This window comes from Maniola hyperantus, chromosome 19 (genome assembly GCF_902806685.2).
Source record: "Maniola hyperantus chromosome 19, iAphHyp1.2, whole genome shotgun sequence".
Taxonomy (NCBI): Eukaryota; Metazoa; Arthropoda; class Insecta; order Lepidoptera; family Nymphalidae; genus Maniola; species Maniola hyperantus.
Genome location: NC_048554.1, coordinates 7,359,809 through 7,374,706, shown reverse-complemented (window position 1 = coordinate 7,374,706; position 14,898 = coordinate 7,359,809). Strand labels below are relative to the sequence as shown.

General features: G+C 36.5%; 1 protein-coding gene across 1 annotated transcript; it reads right to left on the bottom strand.

Moving 5' to 3' along the window:
• Nucleotides 1-6,599: 6,599 nt before the first annotated feature.
• Nucleotides 6,600-13,133, bottom strand: LOC117991483 (pickpocket protein 28-like). The gene is made up of 10 exons (XM_069505104.1): nucleotides 13,047-13,133; nucleotides 11,734-11,885; nucleotides 11,415-11,532; nucleotides 10,456-10,548; nucleotides 9,887-10,026; nucleotides 9,094-9,224; nucleotides 8,429-8,488; nucleotides 7,707-7,917; nucleotides 7,104-7,277; nucleotides 6,600-6,681 (listed from the first exon to the last, which is right to left on the bottom strand). The coding sequence occupies exons 2-10, from the start codon at nucleotides 11,766-11,768 to the stop codon at nucleotides 6,600-6,602; spliced, it is 1,044 nt and encodes a 347-aa protein (XP_069361205.1). The 5' UTR covers nucleotides 11,769-11,885; nucleotides 13,047-13,133.
• Nucleotides 13,134-14,898: the final 1,765 nt, after the last annotated feature.

Here is a 14,898-nt window from a genome sequence, read left to right as displayed (position 1 = left end):
AATATGAAATTCAGGAATGGAACGTGACGTACCAAGACTTATCACATTATAGCATTTCAGGTAAGTATATGAATACCCCTACATACAGGTACCTACTTACGATTAAGCCTGAAAACACACAAATGTCAGTTCAGTGTATCGTCATGAAACAATAGCAGAGTTAACTGTGACACTTCCGGCTTAACTTGGTTTTATTTAATAACTAGCTGCCCCGGCGAACTTCGTACCGCCTAAAAGTCGATTCAAACTTTTTAAATTTTTCTCTCCGTAAGAACCATCCTCGTACTTCAAGGAATGATATAAGAAAAAAAAATTAGCGAAATCGGTTCAGCTGTCCTCGAGAATTGTGATCAGCAACACATTTAGCGATTCATTTTTATGCATAGAGATTCCTAAATAACCTACTAAGTACCTTATTGAGTAATAGTTTATGCACAGACAACTATTCATTTAATAAATAAAAAATAGCCACACGAAAGAAGTAAAGGCATAATGTGTTACGTTTGTGGGCGACGTCTCACCTACAAAAGTATCATCATCATCATCATCATAATCAACTCACCGTTGGCCCACTACTGAGCACGGGTCTCTTCTCATAGTTCACCACGCTGGCCATTTGCGGATTGGTAGATTTCACACACCTTTGAGAACATTATGGAGAACTCTCAGGCGTGCAGATTAGTTTCCTTCCTCACGATGTTTTCCTTTATCGTTAAAGCGAGTCATATTCAATTGCATAAAGTGTAGGTACATAACTCTAAAAAGTTAGAGGTGCGTGCCCGGGATCCGATCTCGAGAATTCGATACAAAAGCATATTATTAGGTACTTACTATGAAATTATACCGATTGTGCGTGCAGTTGCAACTTACGTTGAATTTAGAATAGAATCTTTTTTAGTAGAGAAATGTTTTTGAATTATTTTCTCAACTGAAAATAGCTTTACTATTTATTGTAAACGTTGTAGGTGCATTTAGATGTGCATGTGAAGTCAGGCAATTAGCTAAGTAGAGTGCGGATCGTTTGAATGCCGATAAGCTCTCGTAGAATCCAGTAGGTACCGTCTGCCATAGCCACAGTAAATTGCAATGCACGTTGAAGTCTTTTAAATGTTATAGGCAATTTATGCCACATTGCTTTTGCATGTCACGGTTTTTTTAGGATTCCGTATCAAACGTTAAAAAAGAAATCCTTATGTTATCATCTATTTATGATGAGGCTTTGTCCGTCCGACTGATACAGCTGCTTATTTCAGTACGTAACTATAGGAACCTACTACCCCTACTAATGACATTGATTTAAAGTTTGAAGTAATATCCGAAGGTTTTAGGTAAGTACTAGATGATGCCCGCGACTTCGTCCGCATGGACTTAGGTTTTTGAAAATACCGTTGTAACTCTTTGATTTCCCGGGATAAAAGTAGCATGTGCCACTCTCCAGTCCAGGTCTTTTACTACTTATATCCATACAAAATAATAACGTCAATCTGTTGCACCTTCGAGCCTCTCCAAGACTCTACCCGCCTTCTCCACTCTAGCAAGTAACATACCGATTTCAAAGCCCAATGCAAATAGGAATGTTAGTAGGATTTGGAAGCAAGCGGCATCGCATCGGTTTAGTTGTTCCTTTTTCTAACCGACTTATTAGGCCAGTTTTTAAAGCACCACGATTTAGGAATGCAATTTCTTACAGCATCAGGGTTGAGGAGTTGGGTCCTCGAGTTCAAGGATAGTGTTTACTAGGTAGGTACCTCCAATATCTATTTATAACTAACAGTTTCTAAATCCTTGTAGTCTTGCAGCATTAGGATTCAGGAGTTAGAATCCAATTTTTTTTATGGAACAATGTCGCAAAGTTTTTCTATCAATTAAAAAAGGAAACTACGTGAATCGGTTCAGTAATGTCGGGATTCCGATGTATATAGGAAAAAAAACACAACTCCTCCTTTTTTGAATGACGATATTATCAAAATTGGATAATAAATTTATTGTTTCATACATCTGCCGTTTCTGGCTGTAGTCCAAATACCTACAGTTGTTTCTCCAGAACAACTAACTGATACAGTTCTCTCTAAACAGTAAACAAAGTGTTACAACTTCATGTTAACTTTATCTTTCCACAGATTTGGTTCAAAGATCAACTTGTACAAACAAATGTACTCTTAAGATTTATTTCTCTCTCTCAACAGTGTTATGTTAAAGTGAACTGTTAACTCCATATCAAACGTTAACTTATACTTACCATGGGATTTTTAAAAACCTAAATCCACGCGGATGAAGTCGCGGGCATCAGCTAGTAAAAAGTAAAAATAAAATAAATATCCAGTGGCTCCCTGCGTTATCCTAGTGTCTGACAACACTACGGGATCCCAGTTAGGGCTTGAGTGGCGGACTATGGCCTACTTAATCCTTTTTCATTCTAAGAGGAAACCTGTGCTCAGAAGTGGGCCGGCGATGGGTTGATTATGATGATGATGAGGTGTTGCTTTGGGTGAACGGAGATTTTGTTTACCGAGTTATTTTAATATTTTGCGTAATTACAGGGGAAAGCAAAAATGCTTGCAAAGCAGCACTTGAAAATTGCGGTCGCCAAGACCCATTGCAAGCTTATGATAATTTCAGCGAACAAAACCGCGTCTAATGAATGGGGTCACTTCGTCACCCCCAAGATACAAATGGCCCACTTCGCACATTTTCCACTTTTCACTGCTGCCTAACAAATGTTTTTCCGCTTGAGTTAACGGCAAAGTGCTTCTTTCGAATTTTTTATCATAACTTTCTCTCCAGCATAAATATATTATTTTACTTTTTTATACTTCATACTTACTCGTAAATAGCGAGCAAACGAGCAGGCGGATCACATGATGTTAAGTGATTGCCTCCGCCCATATACCTACTCGTACAATATTTGCTGCATCAGATGGACCACAATGCTTTGCCGGCTTTTAAGGATTTTTTTAGTACAATACTAGATTTGGGTTATGAAAATTGTAGCGTTCTAATATTAAACAGAATGATATTATAAATATAGCTTAGCTTCAGAGTTGTTTCAAATACTGTGATGGATTTTTCAAGACTATAGGTAGATACTTCGTAGTACCTGATACGCGAGCAGACAGACAAAAACCCTTTAGGTATAGAAACCTGCAACCTATTTTTTTTAATAGAGATAGCGAGCAAACGAGCAGGCGAGACGGGTCGCCTGATGTTAAGTGATTACCGCCGCCCATGAACATTTACAGCACCAGAGGAACTGCTGGTGCGTTGCCGGCCTTTCAGGAATTTGTTGGTCCGCCTCTTGAATAACCCCATGTTGTAATCCACACGTCCGACGAAGTCGCGGGCATCATAATATTTTCTTTGGTACAGAGCTGTAGAGATACTTTTTAAAATCACCGGAAAATCAAAAAATTCCCATGGGATTTTAAAGAACCAAAACTAAAGCCAATAAAGTTGTGGGCATCATCTAGTAACAAAGCACAATCAAAGTATAGTACACGGCAGAAAATAATGTACCTTTAGAAAGAGATAGCTGTTATGTAGAGCATTGTCTCTGTCGTTGAGACCGACAAAACGTCACATAGGTATAAGTGACTGTGACATCGCTCTACAAAGCCGAACTCATTCTAAAGATCAATGCAGGTACATTATTTTCTGCCGCGTACTGTACTCAAATTAATTTCCTAAATAGTGACTTAATTATTATAGTGTTTATAAGTACCTAATTAATTTTACGAAATGTTGTTAGCAGTTTCGTTTGTAAGTTTACCACAATTTGCCTGAAAATGATAAACGGGTGAATAAATTAAATATTAAAGTTTATGAGCTCACGCCGGCAGCTTTAATGCCCATAAAGAGCTTTCTCCGCACAAGCTTTTTTAAGCTAAATAATAATATTAAAAGTTATCTTTTATAGTTGAACATAATATAGAAAGAAGTACTAGTTGTGGTTGAATTAATCTGAATAATTGTGAAAAAGTAGATTACTTAGGTACTCGAATTGCTACTTACTATTTTTTGAAATCGATTAAAAATATCTAAATATGTACAATTTATTTATTCATACTGATAATAAACATGTGAAAACGTGTATTTTTTTCGTTGTCTATCTATTCCCACTGACGTTTTGTGTCTATTCCCGTCCATCCATTTAACCAATTTTGATGAAATTTGGTAGATAGGTACAGAGATAGCATTTATCTCGGAGATGAACATGGGGTAGATACCTACTAACTTCTCATCCCGGAAAATCAAAGAATTCCCTTAAGATTAAAAAAAAAACTAATTTCACGCCGATGAAGTTACGGCTGATGCCTGCAACAAACTAGATACTTTAAAACGAACTACTGAGATGATTCTAGTTTGTTATAAAGTCCAGAACAGCGAGTCGTGACAATGATGAGCTTATATGAATTGTCAACGTAGCTTCGTGGAGTCACGAGCTAAGTATAGCGACCATATAGCGACTCAATAGCGACGTATGCAGGACATGTCTTTTGTTGTGAAACAAAAGAAAATTGCAAAAAAGGACGTTACCCGCCAAAGATGTCTGCCGTTTATTGAACGCGCACGACTCCATTACAGCATCACGCGTGAATCCTTTGTCACAATAAAGCTATAGTATATACCTAAGCAGAACAGAACCTTGGAACAAATTACCTATGCAAATCTAAATATAGAAAAGGAGAGATGATTGACTGACTGATCTATTAACGCACAACTCAAACACTGGACGGATCGGGCTGAAACAGATAGCTGATACATACGTAGGCATCCGCTACGAAAGGATTTTTGAAAATTCAACCCTTAAGGGGGTAAGTAGGGGTTTTTATAAAAAACTTGACTTTTGTATGTCTTTTGCAAACAGGCCGAGCGACGTGGAAATAGAAGAATTTCTATTACTATACCTATCAAGCAATTAGCGTAACAACAAGTACAGTGCCTAAAGCACGATTTAAATACAGGAAGTGCGTAAGGCAAAGGCGCGGCGCAGGCGCGGCTCAGACGTGGAACGGATAAAGGCAAGAATGCGATTAAAATCATACAAAAAAGGCGAAGATATTATGGTAAAGCGTGCCAGTATACAGAATGATTTTGTTGCGATAGCATGTCTTCCTTTACAGAAGACGAAGATGCGCTTTCTTTATTAATGTGCACAGAAACAGAAGATATTGGGTGCAACCTGTATGGAAATTGGAACATAAGCATAAAGCAAAGAGATTCTTATTTATTTTTATGCATAATGGTTTTTGATTTATCGTGCAAAATGTTAAAAAATATGACTGTAGTACGGAACTATATCGCGCGTGCGCGAGTCTGACTCGCACTTGGCCGGTTTTTAGTATCTAAATTGGCTTATAAACATTGACCACAAGTAAAAGTACTTATAATGAAAGCTCTGTTATGTAGATTCAGAAACACCGTACATCATCGAAAATGGGAACACACGAGTGCACGTGATTTGCCACCACACACTCAACGTAGGTACACGAAAATAACGACGAAATGCACTAGGTATGCAAACTTCAATGAAGTGAGGAAAATAAATGATTGACTTTGAAATAAAATCTTTGAGGTCTTTGAGATCATGTTCTGGAAAATATTGTGGAAAAATACGTAGAATTTCTTTACCTATTTCGTGCTCGGTATTTATTTATTCTGGCGTTCGCATTTTGAATATTTTCTCTTTTCCATTTATGATTTTAAGATACCTTCATGCAAGGAGATATCATATTGCTGGAGGTAGCAATGTTCGGCAAAATAACTTTAATCTGATTGCTGTACAAGGGCATCATTTATATGTTTGTCGATAAGTTACTTAGCAACGTTGTTATTTGTTAAAAACCGGCCAAGTGCGAGTCAGACATGGCGGTCATTTTGAATTTTCTAGTATTTTTTATTATAGCGGCAATAGAAATAAAAGTGAAAATTTGAACTCTCTACCTAATACGGTTCTTGAGATGCAGCCTGGACACATAGACAGACAGACATGCATACAGACAGATTTGCTAACGGACAGACTAACGGACAGGGGAGGCTTAGTAATAGGGTTCATTGTCAACCTTCGGGTATAGATCCCGAAGAATTTGAACATCGTTTATTATTATTCTGTATTATTTTTTAAATAATGTTATACTAACATTATTATTGAACACTAATTATGTAAGTAGGTAATTATTTTTTCAATTATTTAAAAATAAAGGGTTTCATATAATTTTGCAGATCATGTCAAGTGGTAGGGTAAGCAGAGCCTTTAATCCTCTATTGGCGGACCGCCACTGCCTATTACTACCTAAGCCTCCTATGTCCATCCATCCGTTCGTCTGTCTGACTAGCTACATCTCGTGAACCGTAATAGTTAGAGAGTTGAAATTTTCACAGAATGTGTGTTTCTATTACCGCTATCACAAAAAATAATAAAAAATTCAAAACGGCTGCCATGAAAATTAAAAAAATTAAAAAGTTATATTTCTAGTGCGATGGTACGTAACCCTTCGCGTGCCAGTCCGATTGGCCGGCTTTTTCTATTTTTTGATATACCAACCATGACTACCTAAGCGAGAGAAATTCAAAATGCTATAAAGAACATAGTACGAACTTTATTAATATTTGTGTGCTGAACCTTGAACATCTTCATTAGAATCAACACGATTTTTCACTTCATTTTGCCGCTGACGGTAAACCCTGTAAAAATATATAAAAAAGGTAAAAATATAAGGACCTAAACTAATTTAATTTTTAAATTTGACACCCGAAGTATATGAAAAACAATTTAGGGTCTGGCAAACAAAACGGTGTAACACTTCTGAATAAAATACTTTTCTTAATCCGGATGTTTTTAGCCCACGGAATACAATTCTAAATTTATTTTCAAGCAAAATGGCCTAAAACAGCACTAAAATTGTGTCCAAAATTCATAATTTTGACTACTAAATACAATAAGTTCTGTCACATACTTGCAAATTGTTCGTTTAAACTTTAGACGGTTGCAGTAATTTATTACTATGTGATAGAAATTATATGGCGTAACCAGTTACCAGAGGTGGAAGAGTAACAGTAGGTAATAGGTACTCGTATGTTCTATTATAAGAATTTTGTTTTCCTACCTCAGAATACAAAAGTATAAAGTTTCGAAGATATTGATCACAGAAAATCCCATGAAGAGTCCAAGAAGTCCACCACAACTAGCAAGGATGTCAGAAGTGCTATACAGTTCAGATCGTTTCGAAATATTGAATTGTGCTCTTTTGAAAAATATTACTACAATGGAGACTTTAGACCTGTAAAAGTAAAACAAATACAAATTAAGGTAAATGCAGGTATTACCGACCCGTTTAAGGTTGAATTAGATTTAAATAATTATGAGTACCGATTGCTTTCACATTTACCTTTTCATTTTTATAAGTACTTACACTTTCGGTTTATTTTGTATGTCAAAATTAGATGGAAATAATAGGCTAATGTACTGTAATGTAAAAGATTGTACGATGATTTGTTACATTGATTTAACTACACGTTTTGACCTCCCTGGCGCAGTGGTAAGCGCTGTGGTCTTGTTATTGGGAGGTCCCGGGTTCAAAACTACAAGCGTAGCTTTCTCCATTGCCCGCTAAGAGACTCTGAGCTTTCTGTGGTTATTGTAATATAATATTACTTAGATATTTTATTAACAAAATAATTGATTTAAATCAATTGCATGATTTAATTACCTTTTAAATTGAAGAAGATGGTAATTGTGTATGTGACGCATGTGCTTGTGTTCTGTGTCTAGTTCTAGCTGCGATATTTCAGACTCGTACGACATAGAAGTACAAGTGGATAGACACATGCAGTCGTTGGCAACTTGCACTGCTTCTTCAACTGTCACATTGCTACTTCCTTGTTCTAACTTACCGTTAACTCTCAACATAGACAATTCGACTGAAAAAGAAAATTTGACTTCATAGTATTCTAGTTTAGAGTCCTAATTTGTACGACTTACAATGTGACTAAGTCAAGAATCAAAAAATTAATAGCTCAACGGTTAAAGAGTAAACTGAAATCCGAAAAGTCGATGGTTCAAACCCCACCCGTTGCTTGTCGTATCTTCTCCTAGCACAAGATTTACGCTTAGTTGGGGGGAAAGGGGATTATTAGTCGTGATAAACATTGGCTAATATTTAAAAAAATCTGTTGAAAGCTATTTCTAAACTGGCGATCTGTTAACTGATAGGATTTTAAGTCTAGTGTCATTATTTTCCTCATTTAGATACCTATATTTAGACCTAATATTTAATGTTTAGTTTGGGATTACGTAGGTACAGCAAAATTAGTCACAATGCTTATTTACTGTTGCAGTCAATTATTACTTTTATGGGTAGAGATCACCGAGGAGAAACTGGTAGAGATTCACGCTATCCCATAGATAAGTAATTAATGCAAAATTACTCACTTTCTGCGTCGTTTGTGCAATTTCGACTTCCAATATTGCATATTTTCATATCAGGACCATCTACGAGAAAATAAGAGAAAATTAATTACTTAAGAGAGAGAGAGTAAATTTTCTGATTTTTTAATTTACAGTTGTATGAAAAGTGTACATCAATTATTATCTCTATTAATAAAAAGAAAAACTATTTGACTCAGTTTTTCTTTACTTTACCTCACTATAAGCCATTTAGCATGTACCTAGGTATTTTTATAACGTAGACTCTCATTTCCACAGAACCAAAATTCCACCTGAGTGAAGCCAGTGCAAGCAATGCACTTGGTAAGTACAAGAAAACATTCAGCCAATAGGGATGATGGCTAAGACTTAAATCAGCGACTACTTATCAAACTTGAAAGCGCTCGCTTAAGTATCGACTATAGGAACTTGTATGAAATATACAGATGTGACGTCATACACATGTGACGTACTTTAGTTAAACCAATAGTTTAGAATGGTTAGCAAACTTAAAACTAGCAGCGAATGTAGATTTTACGAATTTTGGAAGATCCTCTATTTAATCATTACTAAGAAATAATTTATTTTTGACCTAGGCATCATCCCCATTCGAACTTTACCAGCGTGCTAGAATATGTATTAAATACATCTTATAATCAAAATCAACTTACGTGGCATACTAAACTCAACACAACCACACCTCGCATAAGTAAAATTGGTCAAGCATTCAAATTCACAATTGGATTGCGTGTACAGTTTAAAATATTTCAGATCGCGTTCTCCTGTAAAATAGCACTGGCGGCTGTAAATTTTGATATATTAATTTCAAATAATATAATATTTTACAAGGATTACATTATGAATAAATAAAATATTAAGTAGTTCATATTTTAGGTCATTTTCTGGCAGTACAGACGTATTTTTTTAAATTACGACTGGTCACAAATGTTGCAAAATAAAATAAAAAGTTACCAAGCTGAAAAATAATTCCAAATAAACTTCAAAACATAACATTAGTTGCACTACTGTGTGTCATGTGCAATCCACAGCAAAGTGGTGCGCAACAGGTCTTAAGAAGGACAGGCGTATCCGCACACCGCCCAAGAGCACGTTCGCCCGCGACATGCAGCGACCTCAGAATGTGCAGCGGAAGTAATTTTAGTTAATAAAATTATTATGTAAAAAAAATTAATCAGGCAGGAATCCTGATTAAATGTTATGTTTTGAAGTTTATTTGGAATTATTTTTCAGCTTGGTAACTTTTTATTTTATTTTGCAACATTTGTGACCAGTCGTAAAGCAATGATAACTTGAAGGTGGTCGAAGATAATATATTTAAATTATTTTCTAAAGCTGTATAGTTCTGCTGCAGGTATAGTACATCTAACAGACAACAACGTGGCGTTTTACAGGTGTGTTTTCGACATAATAGTTTGTTGGGCAAAATAATAAATAAGTAGATACCTGTCGGGAGTAAAAGCTCTTAATCCGTTGGATGTAACTATTTTCTTTGGTGTGAAAGCTATTGTAACTTCTTCATAAATTGGAATTCGTATGTATTGTTGTGAAAGACGCGGAAGCTCGGTCGGATGGTGAAGTAATATCTGTAAATAGTAAATTGAATCACAAAAATTTGCAAATTTAAAGATGTAAAAATTAATTATACTTATTTTCGGAACACACGCACAACCACACACAATATGTAAAAAATAATACCTAATTATTACGTATTACTACGGTCTGAATCACTGAATACAGTCTATAAGAGCCTCAATATGTCAATGGTTAAGGAGTGGACCAGAAGAGTGGACTGTATTCCGAAAGGTCGGCCGTTCAATATTGTCGTACTACTCCTAACACAAGCTTTACGTTTAGTTGGAGGAGAAAGAATGGCAACATGGCTGATATTCTTTAAAAAAAAATTAGTAAAAGTTAAACTCTTTCTACTTATTTCTATTTCAATAGTCACTTCAGTCAACTTGTTTCGATTTTGGAACATTTTCAAAAAATAATAATACTTAGTATTTAATTACCTTAAACCCTGATACCATTCCCATGCAGGCCGAGTCTAAGCCTTCTACATCCTCGCCCAAGACTAGTTTTAAACCGGCTTTCGCACCAGCACCCTGTAATCATATTTTATAAAACTTATCTAAAGTAGTAATTTACGTACATAAAATTGTTTTTTCACAACAAGGTAAAACTGAAACAGTTTTTTTAAAGTGTTTATTTCAGGTGTTTAAATACGCGCTAAGATACCCTTTACGCTTATCAAATAACCTTTAAGTTATTGAGTCTATATTTTTAGGAAAGAGCGCAACTAAATTTTAGAGTATTCGCATCTTTTTCTTGCCAATGTAATAAGAAACGGACAGGCAAACTTAATTTAATTTAGAACTGTCAAACCTCGTGACTTTAGGCGTCAGTCGTGAGCCTATTGCTTTGTAGAGTGCACTAAAATTAAGAGTCTTTGAATTCAAAATTAATTTTCCGTTCTATTTTAGCACTATTAAAAGGATATAAACTAATCTAAATTTAGAATAGATATACATATACTTGCTCTAAATTTATTTTAGAGAAAAACACCAGAATCGACGAAACTGGCTGAAATATCGAGTCAACCACTGGGCAGTGGCGTGCAGCTCATAGAAGCATAAACGCACTGCTTACCCCCATTGTAAGAAATCAATGCTTACTTTTTCATTGTAACCTGCCGTAAAACAAGTTCATACCTAAATGCATACCCTGGCTTGAACTCCTGTGCACGCCACTGCCACTGGGTCTAGAAACTTTTGCATGAACCTTATTAATTATTATGCGTGTATTCTTAGATGAATTAATTAATCTAAGCGTGTAACTCTTCTTTTTAATGTAGCTGCAGAAATTCACTTTTAGATTTTAAGATATTTCAACAAGGCCTTTAAAACACTTAAATCTGCGTGGACGAGTTGAAGAAAAAACTAGTATAGTGATTCCTTAATATAACACTTACAATGCTTCGCTCAGGGTATGTCGTCTCTTCAGCATCGCGGGCATAGCCTTCCTTTGGTGTCCACCCCTTCAATCGTGTTCTACTCAAATTTTTCATGTACTCGTAATCCGTATTCAAGCTTGAAAATAGGAATAAGTTCAGGATAGTAATATTATTATGAAAGAATAAATTTACTAAAGTAAGATTTTTAGATAAAGCTCTTTTTAACCGACTTCAAAAAAAGGAGGAGGTTCTCAATTCGTCGGAATCTTTTTTTTAATTAGACGAACCCTCGGATATTTTAAATATTTGTATTTAAGTATATAGAAGATTTACTCACTTATCAATTTGGAATAAATCTTCGGGTCCAATCATGTTAAAAGTATAGCAGACTCCTTCTTCAGTGAGAATGGGTGTAAACAATCTCCCACTCCATATTCGCTTGCCCTTCCAATCACATTTCAGTATGACACTATATATTTCTGGTGAAGCCTAAAGAAGTATTGTAGTTCATTTATGTATGTTTTGGTATTTGTATGGTATTGACTCTTGACCGGCGGTTACGCACTCATCCGATCCAAGTCCGTGAAAATACGTTTCTTTTTGTTTTATATGGCAGCATATAACATATATGTAGTAGATAATCGCTGGTATTCTCACGGATGATGGATAGAACTCGGATGACGAAAGTGCAGTGCGTAATCGCCGTAACTCTAATTTATTACGATGCAGATGCCGTTAAACCCACGTTAAACCTATAAGCAGGCATGGGACGCATATTTTATCAGTATTGAAAATGCGTTTTCAGCGTAGCAGCATCGAGCGCACCGTAAAAATGCGTGAGCAGAGGGCACAACAGCGCAATCTCAGCACACGTCATCATGAGCTTTGGAGATATCTTATGGATGCAGGTTTTCTCACGATGATTCCCTTCATCGTTAAAGTAAATAAACTCACATAACTAACTCTGAAAATCTGGATCGAACCTCGGCACCCCCGAATAGGAAGCTAAAGCCATCGCTTCAGTCCGTAAAAAAATAGTCTGGTAGAAATGACTCCTCGCGCGCTATTTTAACTCTATGGGTTAACTGTCATGTCAAAAGTACGTTCGCCTTGAAAATAAGGTAATAAAAAATCGTACTTTTGACATGTCCGATACAAAAAGTTAAAATGGCGCGGTCATTTTTACGCATTATACCTATGTATGACCTCCACCATGACCCATGACATCTTCGACATAAAGAAATACAACAAGCAAAGAAGTTGGAAGTACTACTACAAGAGCGATTACGCACTCATCCGATCCCAATCAGTAAAAAACGGATATAAAAATATCTACGTGGTGTCATAAGCTACCATACAAATAGTTCTCTACTTTGGAACGTATTTTCACGGACCCGGATCGGATGAGAGCGTAGCCGCCATTAGGGACGGTTGCAACTCTAACACCCACATTCACAATCATTACTATGAAATCGCAGTGTGCTGGAACGCATAGTGTGGATTCCACCAATTAGATTATCGAAAATTGACGAGACAAAATAATCTGATTGGTGAAACCACACACTGTGCGCTCAAGCGCACTGTGAGACCTCATAATAATGATTGTGAATACGGGGGTAAGACTTGTTCAAGGTTATTATAATACCTTACCTTTCTTATATTGCCAACTGTTTCATTGCCGAGTGAGAATTTTCGGGCTCCTTTTATTTTACTATCAAAATCGCAAATTAGGTCCACATCTTGGTACATGTGCTCCCTGTAATAAAATATAAAATATAGGTAAATAGTGAGTCAGAACCTAACCCCCCTAACCTCCAAGACACTGACCAGAGTGAAGTAGATGCGAGGCACAGCCTTTGATTCCTAATCTACAGGCACAGCCCGTGCCAGTCTTTTTACGCGACTTCCATAAAGCAGGTTTTTAAACTACTAATTACCTACCCTCGTGTTCGAATTAGCGGGAATCATTTATTTGCTATAGAGCTTGGCATCCTAAAAACGGATATAGGCTACTTTTTATCCTGAAAAATCCAAGAGTTCCCAGGGGTTTAAAAAAAACTCTCATCATCATCATCATCATCATCATCATCATCATCATCATCATCATCATCATCATCATCATCATCATCATCATCATCATCATCATCATCATCATCATCATCATCATCATCATCATCATCATCATCATCAAGACCAAAAGGCGTGCACTGCTGGACATAGGTCTCTTGTAGAGACTTCCACACGCCACGGTCTTGCGCCGCCTGGATCCAGCGGCTCCCTGCGACTCGTCTGATGTCCGTCCACCTAGTGGAGGGTCTTCCAACGCTGCGTCTTCCGGTGCTACTCTAAATATAGCAAAAACTCTAAATATAGCAAATTATTATTATATACTCACTCTTTTTCTGTAAAGTTTCCGTAAGTTTTGTTGTTCTCGTAAAGTTCATTGTACTGTGTAAAATTAAATACACTCGATTTTATTTTCCTTTCTGGACACACCGTTACAGCTGGGAATGGAATCTAAACAAAGTAGTTAAACTAAATAAGTCCCTCTGAAAAAAGATCTGCATTCTTCAAGTTTAAAATTTAGCTTGAAAACTGAGAAAGCTATTAGAAACCTCAAACCTCTAGTAGTTGAGGCAGCCTCATACACACCCGATCGTAACGATCTCCCCGATAAAAAACTTCCTTAACTACCCCGACGATCATCATGACCGACAATGCACCATACCAACACACACAAATTCAATCTCTTTACATCGTCTTCGCCAGCGAATACGAGGTCCCCGGTTTCTAACGTCACCCGGACGTGAACTCACGCCATGGTCACGGCGGCGTAGGACGAAATAGGTTGGTTGGTCCCACGCTATGGTTGGTCATCCTAAGCCGTAATGAGAGCCTCAAAAGAGGAGACCTTAGAAGTTAGAAGGACGTTGCCTCCAGACTCTGCAATTATTTCTTACATTCTGGGGCGAAGCCTCACGCTCGCCACCCCACCCGTTGACACTGTAGCGGCCAGTACGCAGCATACACAATCCCAAAAACAAAATTGTTAAATAGTATTAAATTTACCTTATATATGGAATCGGCGTTTTCAGTTAAAAGAACGATGGCGGGGCTTTTCATCCATTTCCAATAAGACTTCCAAATTAGGCAACCGCAATACGAAAAACATAGTAAAAACATAATAAACCAGACAATTCTGCAATTTCATTCATTATTAAAACCTAAAAAGCTTCCGTATCTCAACGAGATTCAGGGAACTCAGGTAGATTGAGTAACAAAATGTTTGTAGTACCTAGGTACTTTCAACTTTTATCAATTGTACCTATACCTACTCTATAGTTAAATAGAATTCTATCTTAAGGGGTCCCTTTTCTCAGTTAAATAAATATTAAAGCATCATCAGCAAGCATGATTATAACATATTCCCATATCTATTTAACATGCCCAGTATTCTTCTATATTATTGATAATATTATAGACAGATAAAGTTTGAATTTGT

Coding starts and splice junctions, on each gene's coding strand:
- LOC117991483 (XM_069505104.1), bottom strand. CDS start 11,768: ATGATTGGACCCGAAGATTTATTCCAAATTGATAA. Junction 9,225..9,886: donor AGAGCTTTTACTCCCGACAG/GTATCTACTTAT, acceptor CAAAATTTACAG/CCGCCAGTGCTATTTTACAG. Junction 7,918..8,428: donor TTGCACAAACGACGCAGAAA/GTGAGTAATTTT, acceptor TTTCTTTTTCAG/TCGAATTGTCTATGTTGAGA.